Genomic DNA, 16,429 nt, shown 5'->3' on the forward strand with positions numbered 1-16,429 from the left:
ACCGAGACAGGGGAACAGCGAAAACCAAACTCTAGAGCCTGCCCGCAGGTCCAATTCAAGTCGGAGCGAACTTTTCACTAAACAGTGTGAAAACTTTTACATCTGATAGTAGCCTACTTCAAAGGTTAAGAGATTTTCTGATCTTCTGATGAAAATCGTAGTCAGGAAGTGAATTAAAATTGTACTGATTCGCTAATTCAAAGCATAAAGCGAACGATAAATTCTCAGTAGTAAAAGCAACATCGTATCAGCAACTGGCGAGCCAACAAATTTCACCGAAGTGAATGAACGTACGAATTCGTGCGAAAGCAGCAAACCGTTGTTATCACCACATGGAATATAGATAAAACATAAATTGTGCCGATGATATTATACCACTTAGTACTGAATCAGATACTGTATCTAGTGACTCTCAAAAGTGACGCGTTTTTTTACAACCCGACAAAACCAATTATCTAGAAAGATTTCTTCCGCGTTAAAGCCCTCAAATCATCTTTTTACACTTAAATTGTGATTTGTACAAACACAAGTAGGTTCAAGCAAGGCTAAACCTTAGTTACATAATTGGCTCTAATTTGCCTCTTTTTGCTATAGTTTTGATTGTTTCAGGATAGATCGAAACACGTTTGTGACGAGCATTAGAGAAATTCTCCTTATGCGAATCATGTGTCACAAGAACTTCGGCTTTTTATACCATCCTGGTGTGGGACAAATTAATTCTTGAACTTATGATTTAAACCGAGGAAACTCCCCTCGGAAACTCCTCCCGCATGTATCAATGATGTTTCATTCGTCGAGTAGTATTTATATAGTCAGTTCCCTATAGATCGATCGCAAACGGAATTGGAAATAAGCATCCAGAAGTAGAAAGTTGCCTTGCCGTTGCGGCTCTTCGGGTTTGTTTCCACTAGTATAAAACCACTTTAATTTGGTACTGGAAAGAGCCTGAGAGGGCAAATATAAAATTCTGGATTTATATTTCTATAGACTGTACTGTCGATAAAAATGCTAAGTTGCTAAAACATTCAATAGCGCAAAGAGAAATCAATATGATAAGATCCATACTGGAGCCGAGCTTGTTTCATCAACAGCGATGTTTTGGTAAAACGTGTTTTCATGCCTCGCCTTAATACCTTTCGATAATATCCGGCACTGTTTTGTACGTTATCAGTTAGCGGCTTTTTGCGCACGTCATTCAAAAGGAGGATAATAAAAGATTATACAGATACAAGAATGAAAGCTTGAAAGTGTTCTCTCAACGGCGGCGGTAATTTATGTGACTAAATATGGCGTTAAATATCCTTTTCAACAAAGAGGACCGGCATAGACGAGTAAGCAATTTTTAGCGAGAAGCTCACTCATCACATGATGAACTCAGAGCTCGTATCATAGCTCCTATGTGCAGCGCTACCGATGACTTATACGCTCGGCTAAATTGCCAAAAACAGGACAATTTCTTGGTATTTCTCTTTAATTTCAATATATCAAGGTTTTGAGACATATACAACGTGGTATAGATTAGCCTACAAGGCAGTTTGTAAGTGAAACAATTTTTTTCGTTTCTATGGTTTTCGACTCAGTTTGTGAAAACCAGGTTGTAAAAGCTTTCCTTCTTCGCGTACCAGTGTTGCTTGTTTACGTGCAGGTGCTAGAATCCATGTGCTCAGTTGAATATTGATTGCGCTGATCTGTGCCGAGATTAAGGATGTTTTTACTGTGTCCATTAGTAGTGGATATATCTTATCTAAGTTGAGGTAAGAGTGGACAATCTTTAGAATTTTTTTCCTACTTCATGCTTCTGAAGGAAAAAGAGGAGCCCGGAAATTGTGCATTTGATAAGAAAGGGGATTAAAACAAACGACCTGTAAATCGTTGATAAGATCTTTGAAAGTTCATTGTCAATAACCCCGCCTTACGGACACCTCGTTCGTTATTACGGCCACTTTTGTTTGTCCAGGCGAAACGCCCATACTTTTTCACATAACAAAACTCCGTTAATGCGACCACCCCGTCAATACTGCCAACGGCCACATTTTGAAATCCCAACCTATATAATCCTTTATAATTTTACCCCGTTTATACGGCCTCTCAAACCAGTTGTGTTCATCTTCCCATTGCTTCAAGTTTCAATATTTTTTAAAATTATATTTGCATTCTGGATGCTTATTAGAGAGCAGTTGTTTAGAGGTACAATTGTGATATATCCGTTATGTTAAGACGTCACTCAGTTTAGACCAGTCATGAAATTTGACCCTACCCCGTTAATACGGCCAAAATTTCATGGCCCGTTAGTGACTTTATTAACGGGGTTCTACTGTACACAGTTTCCAGATGTAACTGTTTCGGTGTATGTTTTTCTTTATCAACTCGATAACGGTTCGATCTCTTGTAACCATAACAACGAAGTATAACGCAAGGTTTGCTTAGGTTTTCTCGCAGAAAAAATCTCACGCTCACATTTAAATTGCAATCAAACTTGAACGCGTTTTCTTAAGGCAGGACTGAAAACACCGGAGACATAAGAGACTTCAAGTTCCATTTTGTTTTAACAACAGAACCGTTATTATAGGGAGTCGAACATCGTTCGGTAGTGGCCTCTCCTGCCGAGAAATCGTTTAAAAAACGATGTCAAATTGTTCTTTTAGACGAGTAAATTGTAATTGCACTTTTGGTAATTTTAACTTTTAACCCCGTGCAACATGTCAGTTTCTGTTGAACCATGCACTTTTCAAAGCCTGTGTGTATTACTCTCACAAAAGTGGAAGTAAATATTTCAAAACTGGAGGAGATTTTAAGTTGTGTGAACGCCGAACATACATTTCGCCGCCGTTTGATGAAATTGATATAGGAAGTTAAAATTCGACTACAACCAATAAATTAAAAACAATTTTGCTGATTTTCTGTAGTGATGCTGACCTCAAAATGGCTTTATTTTTCATCCTGGAGTTTTATTATAGTTTCCCCTTTAGTGAAAAGCACAATTATAGCTCAAAATGTTGTATTAATTAGAGGTAATTAAGAAGCCCATGGCAAAAGAGCAGTTAAGTGATCAGTTATTCAGAGAAAAGATCATTTTTGTGATCATGCACACACGAACCTCCCCATTGTTCCCGAAACAGTACAGGTGTTATTCTCTACAGAATGTATAATAAATATTTTTCTTCAGTATTGCATAACGTGAACACGAAATCTCAAACAAGCAATTTAGTGGTTTCTTCTGTTAAACGTCTCTACAAACTCGCGGAACAATAAAGAACACTTGTTTGGTCTTGACTCCGTAAGTACAGTTTTTTCTTTTTTCTCCTTGAATAAACTATGATAAAATTTTAAAGATCTGTAGTTAGATAGTACACAGGAAGACAGAATTCATGTTAGTACGTGTATCTGTCGCTCGCTCAGAAGTGTGTGACATGTTTCTTTTTTGTTGTTGTTGTTTGTTTGTTTGCTTTTTTTTATTTTCAATTCGGCATGTTCAGTATTACTAGCATGCTGACAGAAATATCTGATCCATACATTCGTGTCTAATCTGTCGGTGAGTCACGCAGCATGATTGAAAATGGGGAAAATTTTAGTGAGATGTCAAGACCTTTCCAGTTCAGGGCTGCGAAAACAAAGAGCTTCGCACGCACCTCCGGCCAGAGTTTCTGTTGGCTTTGTTTTTTTAATTAAGAAGAACAGCATGAACTACAATATTATCGGTAAACAAGAGTTTTGCATTGAAGTAGAAAAGAAATCAAAGTGAATGCGGAAAGGTGATGACTTTTTGGCTCTATTGACCTTAAAGTTTGCGAGACGAAATCTTCAATTTAGTGTTAGCTCCACTTGTTTGCATTTTGACTGCCTGTTTGAACAGATTGCTCTTGTCTCTATACAAGAAAGAATAACACTAGAATTACGCATTCTATTCTGTTTGCATCACACATACACTTGCTTCTGTTTGACGTTTACTTATCACACAACGTCGTAACAATTCGATTGAAACAATTATTTATTCAGCTGTCCTTTTCTCAGATTGGTAAAGAATTCCAAAGAAATAATTCTCCGTTTTGTTATGTTTGGAACAAACAGTGACCTGGTTTACTCAAAACGTGGCACAAATAATTTACTTTACTTAGGTATAGAAGAGGCTTCCGCGGCCGTGAAAGTTAGATTTCTAGATCTGCATTGAATTTGCAAGGATATCCAGTCATACTGTGACGTGAGTATTGTATATCTATCGCTGTTTTTAACACTTCTTCAATTACTACTTGCAGGTGTCTCAGTTAAATTCTGTCGCTGTTTTTGGCTTGCTGATTTCTTCCCTAAGTGGTCCGAGCATGGAGTCATATTTAATTAATTTACAGAAGGCCGCAGTTTTGCCGATTACCTTGCATGAAATTCGACTTGCCGGACCAAAAGCATTTGTTGTAGAGTCCTAAGTGACTAATTTTATTAGTTCTTGATACGTTTTGAAAGTAAAGATCCGTATATCAGTCAGTTGAAACAAAGTTAAGGACTACAATAGTCGTTCGGTACAAAAATTATTATAATACAAGTTGTGCTTTATTTGGCTTCCACTACGGATGTAAAACAGTTGTCACAGTCTTGACAAGGCGGACATGAGTGAAGTGGATACCGGAGCCATAATCGGGGATGATAAATTCAACACTGTCTTACTTCACTCAAACTGGAGCAGCTTACGACGAAAATACTTAAGCAAAATTCCAACAGACGTAAACGCGATGAGTTGTGGGCCAAAAACATGAAAAATGTCGGGAATTTCGGATGCCATTTCCCCCGCGCGACATCCGCAAAAATCCTCGCAGCATGTACGCGCGTGTGCCGCAGGCGATGGCGCAAGTTGTTCTAAAAATAGAATTAGTATGTGTAATCAAATGGTTTTCTCGTGAAATTAGGAAATAATTTCCCGCGCGTTTTGTCAAAATTCTGATAATTTCGGAAATTATCAGAATTTTGACAAAACGCGCGGGAAATTATTTCCTAATTTCACGAGAAAACCATTTGATTACCTTTTAATATCGTGGGTGACAAATTACGCTCACTACCGTAACTTTTTTACTGGTTTATTCTATCGCCAGAAAACCGAGAGCATTAAGAATAATATAGTTTTAGCTTAAAGCGCATATAATTGCTAAAGTTCGTAATTTTCTGAGTTTCTTCTCAAAAAAGACCTTTCGAATTCTTCATGCTTGTTCATAATGTTTCAAAATTAAGACAACTGTCAAATCTTTCTTAAATGATTGGCTCTAATTCGTCATGAACTGATGAATGAAATGACAACGGCGCTCGTTGAAATGAGCTGAAACTAAAATTTTGCACGAGGCCATATAAAGTTTTGACAGTTTGTTCTGAAGTGAAATTATCACTAAAAATTTACTTTATGGTCTAAGAAAACTTGCCTAAATGAAAGTCAAGCGAAAATGCACAAAGTTGAAAAACCTTCAGAGCTGGCAAGGAGCATGGTTGCGGACAAATTATACATGGCGGTTTGTTGTGCACGAAGCGTTAGCCTGCCCGGCATGTCCTTGGTTTATCACCACATTACAGTTGTGGAAATTGTAAACGTGGCCACTGAGTTTGGAACTCCCTTGGCCTTCAGCTTTCTGACCACCGTTTTCCGGACTGAGTGGTTAGATAATCAGTTTTAGGGACCCAGGTTCGTAATCGGTTCCGTCTTGTTTACACACGAAGGCGTAAAACCGCTCGAGTACTTCAGTCATCCAACTGCTCAGGAAGATTCATCTCTAGGTTTCTCTCAAGTCTATTTTCGTCTCACCACTTCTGAAAAAACCCTCACCCAGTTAATTGTGCTCTTTCACGTATTTAAGTTTTCTGCCGCTTCTTTTAATTCCGTAACTTCTTCAATGGTCACCGTCTTAAATCTCGACGCCATCTTAACACTGATCGAGATGCAAGCGATGTTGCCATAGCAATTTTGTAATTTCACATGTGAAATTATGAATTAACGCTGAAATTTCGCGCCAAAATTAAGGAGTAATTTGTCACCCATGATGTTATTGTTCCATATCATGGGGACAACCCCAATACTAGAAATGGCGCGCGCTTACGGTCTCCGTCCCCGATTATGGCTCCTAGTGGATACCAAAAAAATTGAATTGAAAAATAATAGGTGCCGTCAAGAGAAGTTGCTGTATGATTTGTTGAATGAAGAGAGATTTCCGGAAGATGACTTTCGCTCAGGTTGTCAAAACGTCAGTCACCAACAACAGTTGTTTTCAGACTAGTGCACTCACCCGGACGATCACGCTACACAAACTAGGAGGGGTTCTATTAAATACTGTTCTGCTTCAAGGGTTGATTCTATTCAGTAAACCTATGCGAAGAGAATTAAGCTTAGATTCAGCACTCTTTACGTACACATGCCTCGCTGTGGTCAGTCGTTTTGAAGATTCCTTCTTTCGGATAATTAATATTTTAGAAATACGCTGTCATTTTATTATATTAATTAACGTAACATGTGGAAAGAAAGGCACGCTAGTTTTGATATACAGTCGAACCTCCCGTAAGCGACCACCCAAAATTTCAAGCCTAGGTGGTCGTCCAAGGGAGGTGGTCGCTTACGAGAGCCTGGACCATATTGGGTCAAAAAGCGTATGGTAACTACAGAGACTTACCCCATGTTTTAAGCGTTTTATTCATGTGAAAAATCAATTTCGAGGGAAAAAAATCCGGCTCTTACCACTAAGAAATTTTGATCTCTTGTACAACCCAGGAATGCAATAATGTTACATGTACAACATTTTATTATCCAATTTTTGCTCTATTATCTGTCAAGTGGACGCTTACGGGAGGTTAAAAAAAAAAGAAAATTTCAAACTTTCAGCTCTAAAAGTGGTCGCGATCACTTACGAGAGGTGGTCTCTTACAAGAAGTTCCAAATATAGTGATTGACTTGGAAACGTTTAGTAAATTGGAAAACTGGTCGCTGAGTATAGGCGGTCGCTTATGAGAGGCGGTCGCAACCGGAGGTTCGACTGTATTATGACAAAAAGCTTTCTTTTTTGCTAATTATACGTGTTTCCTGAAAACAGGAATATTTCAACCAGTAAAGAAAAGATTCAATCGATGTTGATTGATGCAGTTTGAGTAATTTTTGAACAAATTTCGTGCGCTGTATAGCTACTGTATAAACCAATAAGACCTTAATTACTGGCCCCAAGGGAAACAGTGAGTGTTGTTTACCCGGGACCCTCGAAAGTTCAAGTTGATGCAGTTCCCTAGGGATTTAGTGAGTCTTGCTAGCCCCAGGGATTTAGTGAGTTTTGACCCACGACAGGTGACACGTTCTCCTCCAATCGGAAAACGTGTTTGAGTTGGGAGGTATGACCTTTGTCTTCCCTGGGAATAACTTAATTCTTACAGTGTGCCTTCTGCGTGTGACATATTTCCTCCTTTTTTTGAAGTTAAATACTTCCTTTTATACTCAAAGAAATATGAAGGCCATATTTACCTTGGGCTTCTTGCTGTCAACTCTGCTTTATATTTGTACTGCGGATATCTACCTCCACAACCCACCTGGAAGCAACAACAGATTGAACGGTAATCAGGCCAACGTGAGAAACGCCAACAGGCTCTTTGATTCTCAGGTATGTTTGAACCTATTAATCCGGAACATCTCTCTCGCCAGTCATATATATATATTGCCGTGTAGCTTTGAGAAAGCGGCGAAATTGTACCAGGATTTGAGATTGCATCGTACCAGCGACAGTTTGAAGAAGTGTCACAAAATTACATAGCGATTTACGACGATAGTAATTGAATTATTTTAAAATTTTCCTTTTGTGACCGTAAGCATTCCACTTGCACGAAATTATTTACGTCATTTTAGCTTGTGAATCTGTTTTCTACAACACTATCCTTTCAGCTGAGCATGAAATGACATAACAGTACCGAATTTTGTCATTCAATAATGTTGGTGTTTTTGCAGCCTACGCGACTAAGAAATGTACCAGGACGTATTACGCACGTGCGGTGTTGTTATTGTACGGCTCATAAGGCTCCGCCCAAAATACGCCTGGAGAAATTTGAAAACGCAGCTTTAGGTTAGGTCCACCGTCCATACAAATCCGTCACGAAAACGGAGTTTTTCGAAAACGCTCTTCTGTTCGGTTGAAGTTTCTTAAGCCAATCGCGTAGCGTGCTAGTCGTGCAAAACCAATTACTTTTCGAAAATCAAATGAAAATCGCTCTATTCTATCGCTTCTATCTCGTAGAACAATGGTAAAGCCGGATACAACGTTGGAGACAGTGGCAGTGGTAATCCAGGAGAAAACATACAGGAGAAAAGGCAACTCCCACAGGTAAGACATTTTTACCTCATTTTTCGTTTTACACGCTCTTCTCTGACTGTGCACATGAATGATGAAATGAAGCAATAAGAGCACACGGTTCGCTGTACTGAACTGCTCTGATTATCAGCCGCTGTCCGGGAAAGGAGCCCGTGCTCCTCCCTCCCTCCTTCCCCTACCCCGCCCCCCCCCCTCCCCCCTCGAACTCTCCTCTCGGGGAGGAAAGTAGACCGGAATCGTGAGAGTGGCCGAAATCGAGTCCAGGTTTTCTCCTGTCCTTCTTCGAACAAAAACCAACACAATTAGTCAGATGCGGTAAATCACCTCAAATACATACGAAAACTATCTCAGCCTCTCGAAGCCGAGCGCGGGGAAACACACATACATTTTGTCTGATGTTTTTTGTTTTGCCTCCAACCAATTTAATTGAGAACCGGCTTCCACTGAATTGTACGCACTGAACCTAGCCAAGCGTAAAGTTGTCTTCTACAGGCAATTGAAAGCTGCTTCTTTTCTTAATCCAAAGGAATATTTCATGAGCGGCTGTGAGAAGGACGCCCAAACCGAGCTAGAAATTATGTGGACAAATCAACACGGGACCGGCCCTTTGACTGACGACAGAGTGGAAACACAAGTTATCTTACAGTACATGTGTCAGCCGTACCCTAGTGGCAAAGTGACGGATATCAATAACGACTTTCAGCGGCATACCATACGTAATGGAGGGAACCGCAACACACAGAACTTCCGGCTTGATGATAGAGAAGATCGGCAGGCTATAATTAACCGAGGATTGCACGAGCCATTTCATCACTATAACACTATGCTGCGAAGAATACGAAACAAAGGTATTTCCAGAACCAGTTTTTATTCGTACCCGCAAACGCATTGCTACTCATTTAAAGGAGCTATGTCAAAATATTTTATCAAGTGACTTTTATGATGGAAAGATCAGAACTGAATTACTTTCAAACTGATGGAAACCTCAAAAGTATTAACAAAGAAAAAAGTAATTAGATTGTAGCTTGGCTACAATCTAACTAAGACAGATAGATACGAACGAAAAGGTAAAAAGCTTGGCCAAGTTTTTAAACCAAGATACGCCGTACATTAAACTCAAACTGAAGCCCACACGCAAGACCTTGACTAATGTGGAATGATGTAAAACAGTCTTAAGCTTTGGACATAGTATTTGGTTCCTAATAGCAATGTTTGAATGACGTCGCTAACATTGACTGTTACTCTTACTGCTTTATAAGAACTCCCAGTACTTGCAAAATATTTATAGAACAGAGCTCCACTCTTTTGTTAAAAAAAAAAAAAATGTTTCGCTGGAAAAACCAAATTCCGCGAGCTTTAACGAAGGAAACTGAGATGTAGAAAACAGCTCCTAAGGACGTTAAATCCACGAAACAGTATTCCAAGAACTTCGTCACAACATATAGTTTGGCATTTTGTGCGACTTATTTTCGCATAACAAAATCATATTAGAAGGCGGAAACCTCGTCTCAGAGGGAAATGCCGGCTGAAGGAATACTTTCTAACGTGAAGTTCAAGTAACTATACTATCTTTAAATCACGATTGAAACAAATTGAGACGTTAGAACAAGAGATTTAAGTCTCCATGCATGACGCAAACGAAAACTGCTTCCTAATTTTCTTCTCTATATTATAAATTTATGACGAGCTTTCCGCCTGACCGATTTTCCCGTTGCATTAGTCGGAGAAATGGACGGATGAATTTCAGACGGGAGACTTGTCCTTCACTGTATTCAGATCAGTCGAATTTCCGGTCCATCGCTATGTAATTCCTTTTCTGGAATGAACACTAATAACACTCAACCATCACATAGGTTTATTTACCGCTGATCAAAATCTAAAAGGAGACACGCCGCAATACACAAGACAGAATGCCAACGGTAACAGACGAGGCTATGAAGTACCAGAGGAGCGTGATTACTATCCCTACTGGGGCCCCAGCCCGTTTAAGGACATTGCTATCATGGTCAGTGACAAAGCCACGGAGAAATTGATGAAGGAATATGTGAACAGTCCTGATCACTCGAAAAAAGGTAACTTAGCTTTAACGTTAGACAGAAAAAGAGTTTTTTTTTCATTTTTCTTTTTAAATCGGGAAAAGCAATAACATGCCTGGAAGCTCGGGACGAAGACAAAGAAAGAGTTTTTATTTCCCGTCTCTTTTCGAGTTCCAAAGTGCGGGGAGCAGGGATGGCGCAGTGGTGAGAGCACTCGCCTCCCACCAATGTGGCCTGGGTTCGATTCCGGCCCGGTACCATATGTGGGTTGAGTTTGTTGTTGGTTCTCGCTTTGCTCCGAGGGTTTTTCTCCGGTTTCTCCGGTTTTTCTCCCTCCACAAAAACCATCATCTCCAAATTCCAATTCGACCAGGATCAAGGACCAGCATGGAAACCGACTAAGGCTGAGGTGGCTTCCTCTCTAAACATTGTAATTTAATTTTATTTGTTTTTGTTTGTCCCGCTCGTTCACGCGTTTTGATCCTGCGCTTCACTCGAAGATCCTACGAGGTACAAAAGAGACTGATAGAGAAGTACGCTGATGCGATCTCGTTTAATTTAAGGAATATGTATCATGGACGACGGTCTCCAAAACCAGCGAAGGTGTCCGAAAACACCTCCCCGCAACAAGCAGGCATCAAAATGTGTGGCCAGTTTCATCACCAAGGAAACATGCGAAAAAGGCGGAGGAAAATGGGTTGAAGTGGAAACAAACTACAAGGAAAAGCTCCCTTCACAAACAGACGGCGCATGTGCCGGCAAATTTCAGACTGTCAAAGGCGTGGCATACGAGCCCCATCAGATAACACAGATGGGATCAGATGGGACCGAAGAAGATCTTGTCGTTGCGGACCCAGCCGAGGTGATCTATGCACCTTCCACTGTTGTCAATCATAATGGACTGAATATGCACGGCAAGTTCTCCTCGTACACATGGAAGATTCCTTACTTTCCCTCCAACACCATTCAGCGATGCGTGTTGAGGATAAGGTGAGTGCAGGCTGGGTCATTCCCCACCCCACCCCCACCCCCACCCCCACCCCCTCTTGCTAAGTTCAAGATGGCTATATCACATGACGCGCGATCAGGTGTTTAAAAAATATATAACAAACAAAAGTATCATTACAGCTGAAAGGTGGAGAAGTTGTCAGGTCTCAGGGGTAACTGATACAAGATACTTCCCAGATACTTCCCAGAAATCTCGCCACATTCCGTGTAAACACTAATTTCATTGAACTTGCTGCGTGTTGAGAATGAGAGCCGAGAGAGATCGTCGGGAATTACTTATGACACTTATTTGGATGGTAAAGATGGTAAAGCTGTTTGCCATCTACCTTTGTTTCTTCACTGTATACAAACTCTCGTTCTTGGGTCATCGTAGCTTGATTAAAAATACAAACACAAACAGCAGTGATAAAAAATGTGCAACAGTGCGTTTTTATGCTAAATTTGACGTTTCTATGCTGAGAAACTTCAAAATTTTAGGAACAACTATTTAAATCGTTCTTATTAAAGGTCTGTAAAATGTACATTTTTTAGCATACGAAACTTCAAGTTTATTATAAAAATACGTTGCTGTACAATGTTTATCGCTGCTGTGTTTGGATTTTTCTTTACTGGGTTTAGTCTTTTATTTCAAATAGTTTGCGGGGCTGATCGATTTTAAATCGCAAAACACTGCATATTAAGCACATATTCGTCAAAGTAACTTCATTTCGGAAAATATGAAAATATGTCCTGGAGTAATAATATCATAAGTTAGCGTAACCAATTACGTCACAAGTTAAAGTAACCAATTACGTCACAAATTAAAGTTACCAATTACGTCACAAGTTGAAGTAACCAATTGTGTCGCAAGTTAAAGTAACTAATCGCATTTTTGCTAACCACTTTGTTTCTAAATTTTGACAGATACAACATTACAACAGGAGATGCACCAAGGAGTTTTGATGCCTCGAATAACGATGCGTACGTATTGAAGATATGATCTGTATTTTGCCCTCAAACCTCCATTCATCTAGTTGTCAGTTTGTTTCACATTAGTACACTGGAACCCCGTTATACACTCAACAACAGGCCTGGAAAATTTGGCAACATTATTGGGTGCCGTTTTAACGGGGGTAGGGTCAAATTTCATGACTCATCCATTCAATTTAAGCGACATCTTGACAGATATATCACAACCTCGCAGCATGCGGAAAGCAGATCTGAATTTTAAGTCAGTAAATACAATATTATCATGGAGGGATGGACATAACCAGGAGCCCATGGACTCCTGACACAACTGGATTCAGAAAAAGGTCACAGACAACATATTTAAATATTTTGGTAAATTTTTCAAGATGCAAGCATCCTTGGAAAGGTTCCTTTAGTTCCCAAACCTTAGACTATATAAGGTGCGCTATGTTATTGCAGATATCAGCATGACCGTCTTAGGACAGTTTGAAATCTTTGAATTAATGAAAGCTACGTTTAATAATTTCTCTCTTAGCGTGAAAAATGATCCTACAACGCTGGCCGTGGACGGGAAAACTAAGCTTCAGCTCGCCTTGAACACAGCTCAGCTAGCTCGTACATTCCAAGACAGAACACACGTGTTCTACTTGAAACCAAGGAACTCACTTCCTTCTCGATTCAAGAATTCCAAAATCATTTATATCGGAGGAATGGGAAAGAGAGGAAACATTGTGCAGGCTTATCCAGCCATGGAATATCGCTTCGTTCCCGAACGTATTTCAGTTACCACCAATGATGTTCTGTGCTTCGCCTGGTCTGGTAAGTCAGTGGCGCTCTTATTATCATACTGGGAGCACGCGTGTAGCAATAATACACCGTCAAACAGACTTCCAAACACTAAGCAAATCTTGTGACGCCAACTGCCTGATAGACCTTATCACGAATCCGTCTGTTTCAAAAGACACTCGCTAACAATGGAGACGCCTTTTACGTAAATGCCAGACTCTAATTTTTATCCTAGGCATTCAACTGTTTATTTGTTATGATCATTTGAAAAACTCATACCAAAGAAGAGCAAAGAAAATCCATCTTTAGACACCTAAAGAGGCCTTAGTCTGCATGCATTGCGGACCTATTACACCGACAAATTTCGCGCAACTGGAAAACACAACATAACTGTAAAAACTTGATTCAACAAATGCTTTCCATCTCCACAGGCTCCAACAATAATCCAAATAATGCTGGAGAAGGACAAGCGCGTAAGTGTCTCTGGAACGTTTCTAATTTTTTTCTTTTATTTGTCGCAATCTATTTTAATTTTTTTTTTTTATTGGCATTTAGTTTTCGCTTCAATTTACGCTCCCCTCCCCTCCCCCACCCCCGTCTCCCTCCTTGAGGGAACTACAAAAGATGATCTAATCAGTGATCTAATATATTTTTTTTATCCAGGAGTAAATATGGGTTTCATATATGTAAGCTGGTCTGCATCTCGGCTTGGACTACAGAATGGACACTGGGTTGTCGAAACTGTGAATTCTAGCTTACTTGATGCTGCATGTAATCAGGTGGCCACAGGTCGATTTAGCCAATGCTTGCAGAAATTGTCACGTCGATTTGAAAATACTTAAAATGACCTCAATTAAGATTCCTCTAACCTACAAAACGAGAACCGCAGTCGCGCACCTTAGTAGAAGACATTCGTCATTTAATTCTTTACTTTAAAAGGAAAATAAAACACTCAGGCAACCCTGCCCCAAGTGTGAAAAGGCTTCGGTTGATTGGTGGTGATGTGACCGGTCAACGCCAGGGTCTTTTCCAGCCCTGGGGACGAGGTTGACAGCCAGCCTGGCAACTAAACGTTTCATTTGTTATTTTGAAGGCTCGGACAGAACAAACGTGTGTTGGGTAAAGGAAGGATGCAGCTCTCTCAAGCCAGCAGCTTGCTCCAGCTTGCCTCTCGAAGTGGTTGACCAGGCTGATGCTTTCAGCCCTGAAAAGTTGAATCTTCACCTGAACACAGGATGCTACAGTGGTAATGCTGCCGATCTGCAGAGTCAGTTGAACAACGCTCCAGCCTCCTGCAATCCGCCTTGTTTCCGTATCAAGAAGCCTGGGGAGTACTGTTACATGAGCACGCGCAATAACAACTTCTCCAACCGACGTCACATGGGACAGATCACTGTTACCTGAGCTATCTTGGTATAAAACTCCATTGATCGATGTTCTAAAAAAATAAGCCGCAAACGTAGTGTTGTTACTAGTGAAATAAAATATTGAAAACAAGAAAACAAGGAATCTGCAATTTGCTTGGCGTAAGTCTCATTGTATCAACAACCTTTGCATCGGTGAAAATAAGATTCAAGTTTTTTTTTCTTTTACTTGATCCTTTTAGCTGCGGTCCTCGGGTGCTTTCTGTGAAGCTCGTTTCCTGCAATCATGGCTTAACATCTGCCAGCTTTCCACTGCACACCATAACCTTGGATCTTATTTGGCACCTAATTTCTCTCTCTCAGATTATCCGCCGTGGAGTTGCCATCTGGCAAAAATGAAGCCACCAGCTTATTGATCTGCTTGTATAGATCTGTATAATTTCTGCCATTATATGAAAAGCACTGTTCGGCCTCGTCCTCTAGATCTTTTTCTTGTTCAAATATCTGGCGGCCACTCCGACTCCAGATAGTGTTGCTTCGCACGGAGTAACAGAAGACATACCCAAACCCGCGCGCTCGGAAGTAGGCTGAACTTAAATAATTTTCCGTTTTCTGAATAACTTTGACACGTTAACGCGTTGTTATCTGTCACTTAAACTGGATTGAATTTAAAATTACTTAATAACTACTTCCCTACCAGAAACCCTCTCCAACCAGCGGTTATGATGTTTTTTTTCCAACAACCGGTGAAAACTGATTCAAGCCATCAGGAAAAAACTGGACTCTCAGCTATGTCCCTTTATTGAGGATGCAGATATACGTCCTCGGTGTTTGGGTGACACAACCTAGGACGTCTACCGCATACTTCATCAAGCCTGACACAAATAGCTCCAAAGCGCACCAAACCTTATGTGGTATACAGTCTCGGTCAGTAATATTTAGTCAAAGAAAGTTTGCAAGTCGTTGCTTGTTCGTTCGTAGGTCTGCATTAACTGTCAATCATCGTATTGTTACCCTTCAATTAAAAGTCTTTCATAATATGAATGGCCTAACGTACACGAGTCAAGCCGAGAGAATTTAATAAAAATATTCGGTACCCTTGCTCAGTAACTAGTAATGTCGGCTCAAGTTGTTCTGCTTTAGGACTGAATTTTCTCTAGCCAAAAAAGTGGCCGACCAAACAAGAAGGTCGCAGCTAGGTTCATTTCCAATTATGAATAAACAACAGATTAACAAGCCTGCCTTCTTTACCCAGAGCGTGTGGTATTGTATGCGGAGTTACCTTTGAATGATTTGCGGGCAACTCAGAGCCAAACTCGTTTTTTAATACACACGTGACGCTCATGCAGGAAAGATAAAACTTCGCGAGAACTATCTATTCCCTGCTGGACATTACTATGACACAGGCAGCCCGAAAACCGCACCTCAAACAGGAACTTTCAAATTGCACATCCTATACAACACAAAGTAAACTTCTCGTCAGTAATACAAGCACTCTTATTTACCAAGAGTACGTTAATATAATCTTATTGTGCAACTTATGTTTGATCGAATCAAGCTGTAATTATAAACAAACATAGAACACAAACAGCGGTTTGGCTGAAAAGAAGCGACACTTCTTTTAAAATGAAGTTTGGAAGACGACGTCCTATCATGTTTATCAGAGAAAACTAAGGTTAATAAGTTCTACAGTAGTACACTTTTTTTATTGATTTTGGAAAACGGCGAGCACTGTAGCCCACCTAGGTATTTCCCGCCTGTAGTTGCGCTTTTCACTTTTTGGCCCTGAGCCATACAACTCCTTGACAAGAAACACTTAATCTGGTATTGTTTGTTTCAATTCCTTCTTACCATTTCCGTTAAATTTTGTCAACTTTTTCGAAAGATCCCTCCTCCGTCTAAGAGCTTTCACCTATTTTCTGAATACTAATTAATTATAAGTAGAAATTACAATTACAGTTGAGAAATTCTGTGAACA

The 16,429-nt window shown here is 40.1% G+C and overlaps 2 protein-coding genes across 3 annotated transcripts in view; both read left to right on the top strand.

Annotated features, from left to right (window-relative positions):
* Nucleotides 1-3,845: 3,845 nt before the first annotated feature.
* LOC145478197 (protein DD3-3-like) lies at nt 3,846-15,371 on the top strand. Of its 2 annotated transcripts, XM_081456141.1 has the most exons (10): nt 3,846-4,198; nt 7,451-7,607; nt 8,235-8,321; nt 8,836-9,157; nt 10,163-10,381; nt 10,909-11,335; nt 12,257-12,313; nt 12,837-13,120; nt 13,519-13,560; nt 14,181-15,371. In XM_081456141.1, exons 2-10 carry the CDS (start codon nt 7,455-7,457, stop codon nt 14,489-14,491), a joined length of 1,902 nt encoding a protein of 633 aa, XP_081312267.1. In that variant the 5' UTR covers nt 3,846-4,198; nt 7,451-7,454; the 3' UTR covers nt 14,492-15,371. The 2 variants fall into 2 exon arrangements, with proteins under 2 accessions (XP_081312267.1, XP_081312266.1); XM_081456140.1 differs by lacking the exon at nt 3,846-4,198 and having other exon boundaries at nt 5,194-7,607.
* The window catches only part of LOC145478198 (uncharacterized), a 40,741-nt gene continuing 32,188 nt past the window's right edge, over nt 7,877-16,429 (top strand). Inside the window, exon 1 of the mRNA XM_081456142.1 lies at nt 7,877-8,063. The gene's annotated coding sequence lies outside the window, so the exon portion shown is untranslated. The remainder of the gene's footprint in view (nt 8,064-16,429) is intronic.

This window comes from Orbicella franksi, chromosome 2 (assembly GCF_964199315.1).
Source record: "Orbicella franksi chromosome 2, jaOrbFran1.1, whole genome shotgun sequence".
Lineage (NCBI taxonomy): Eukaryota > Metazoa > Cnidaria > Anthozoa > Scleractinia > Merulinidae > Orbicella > Orbicella franksi.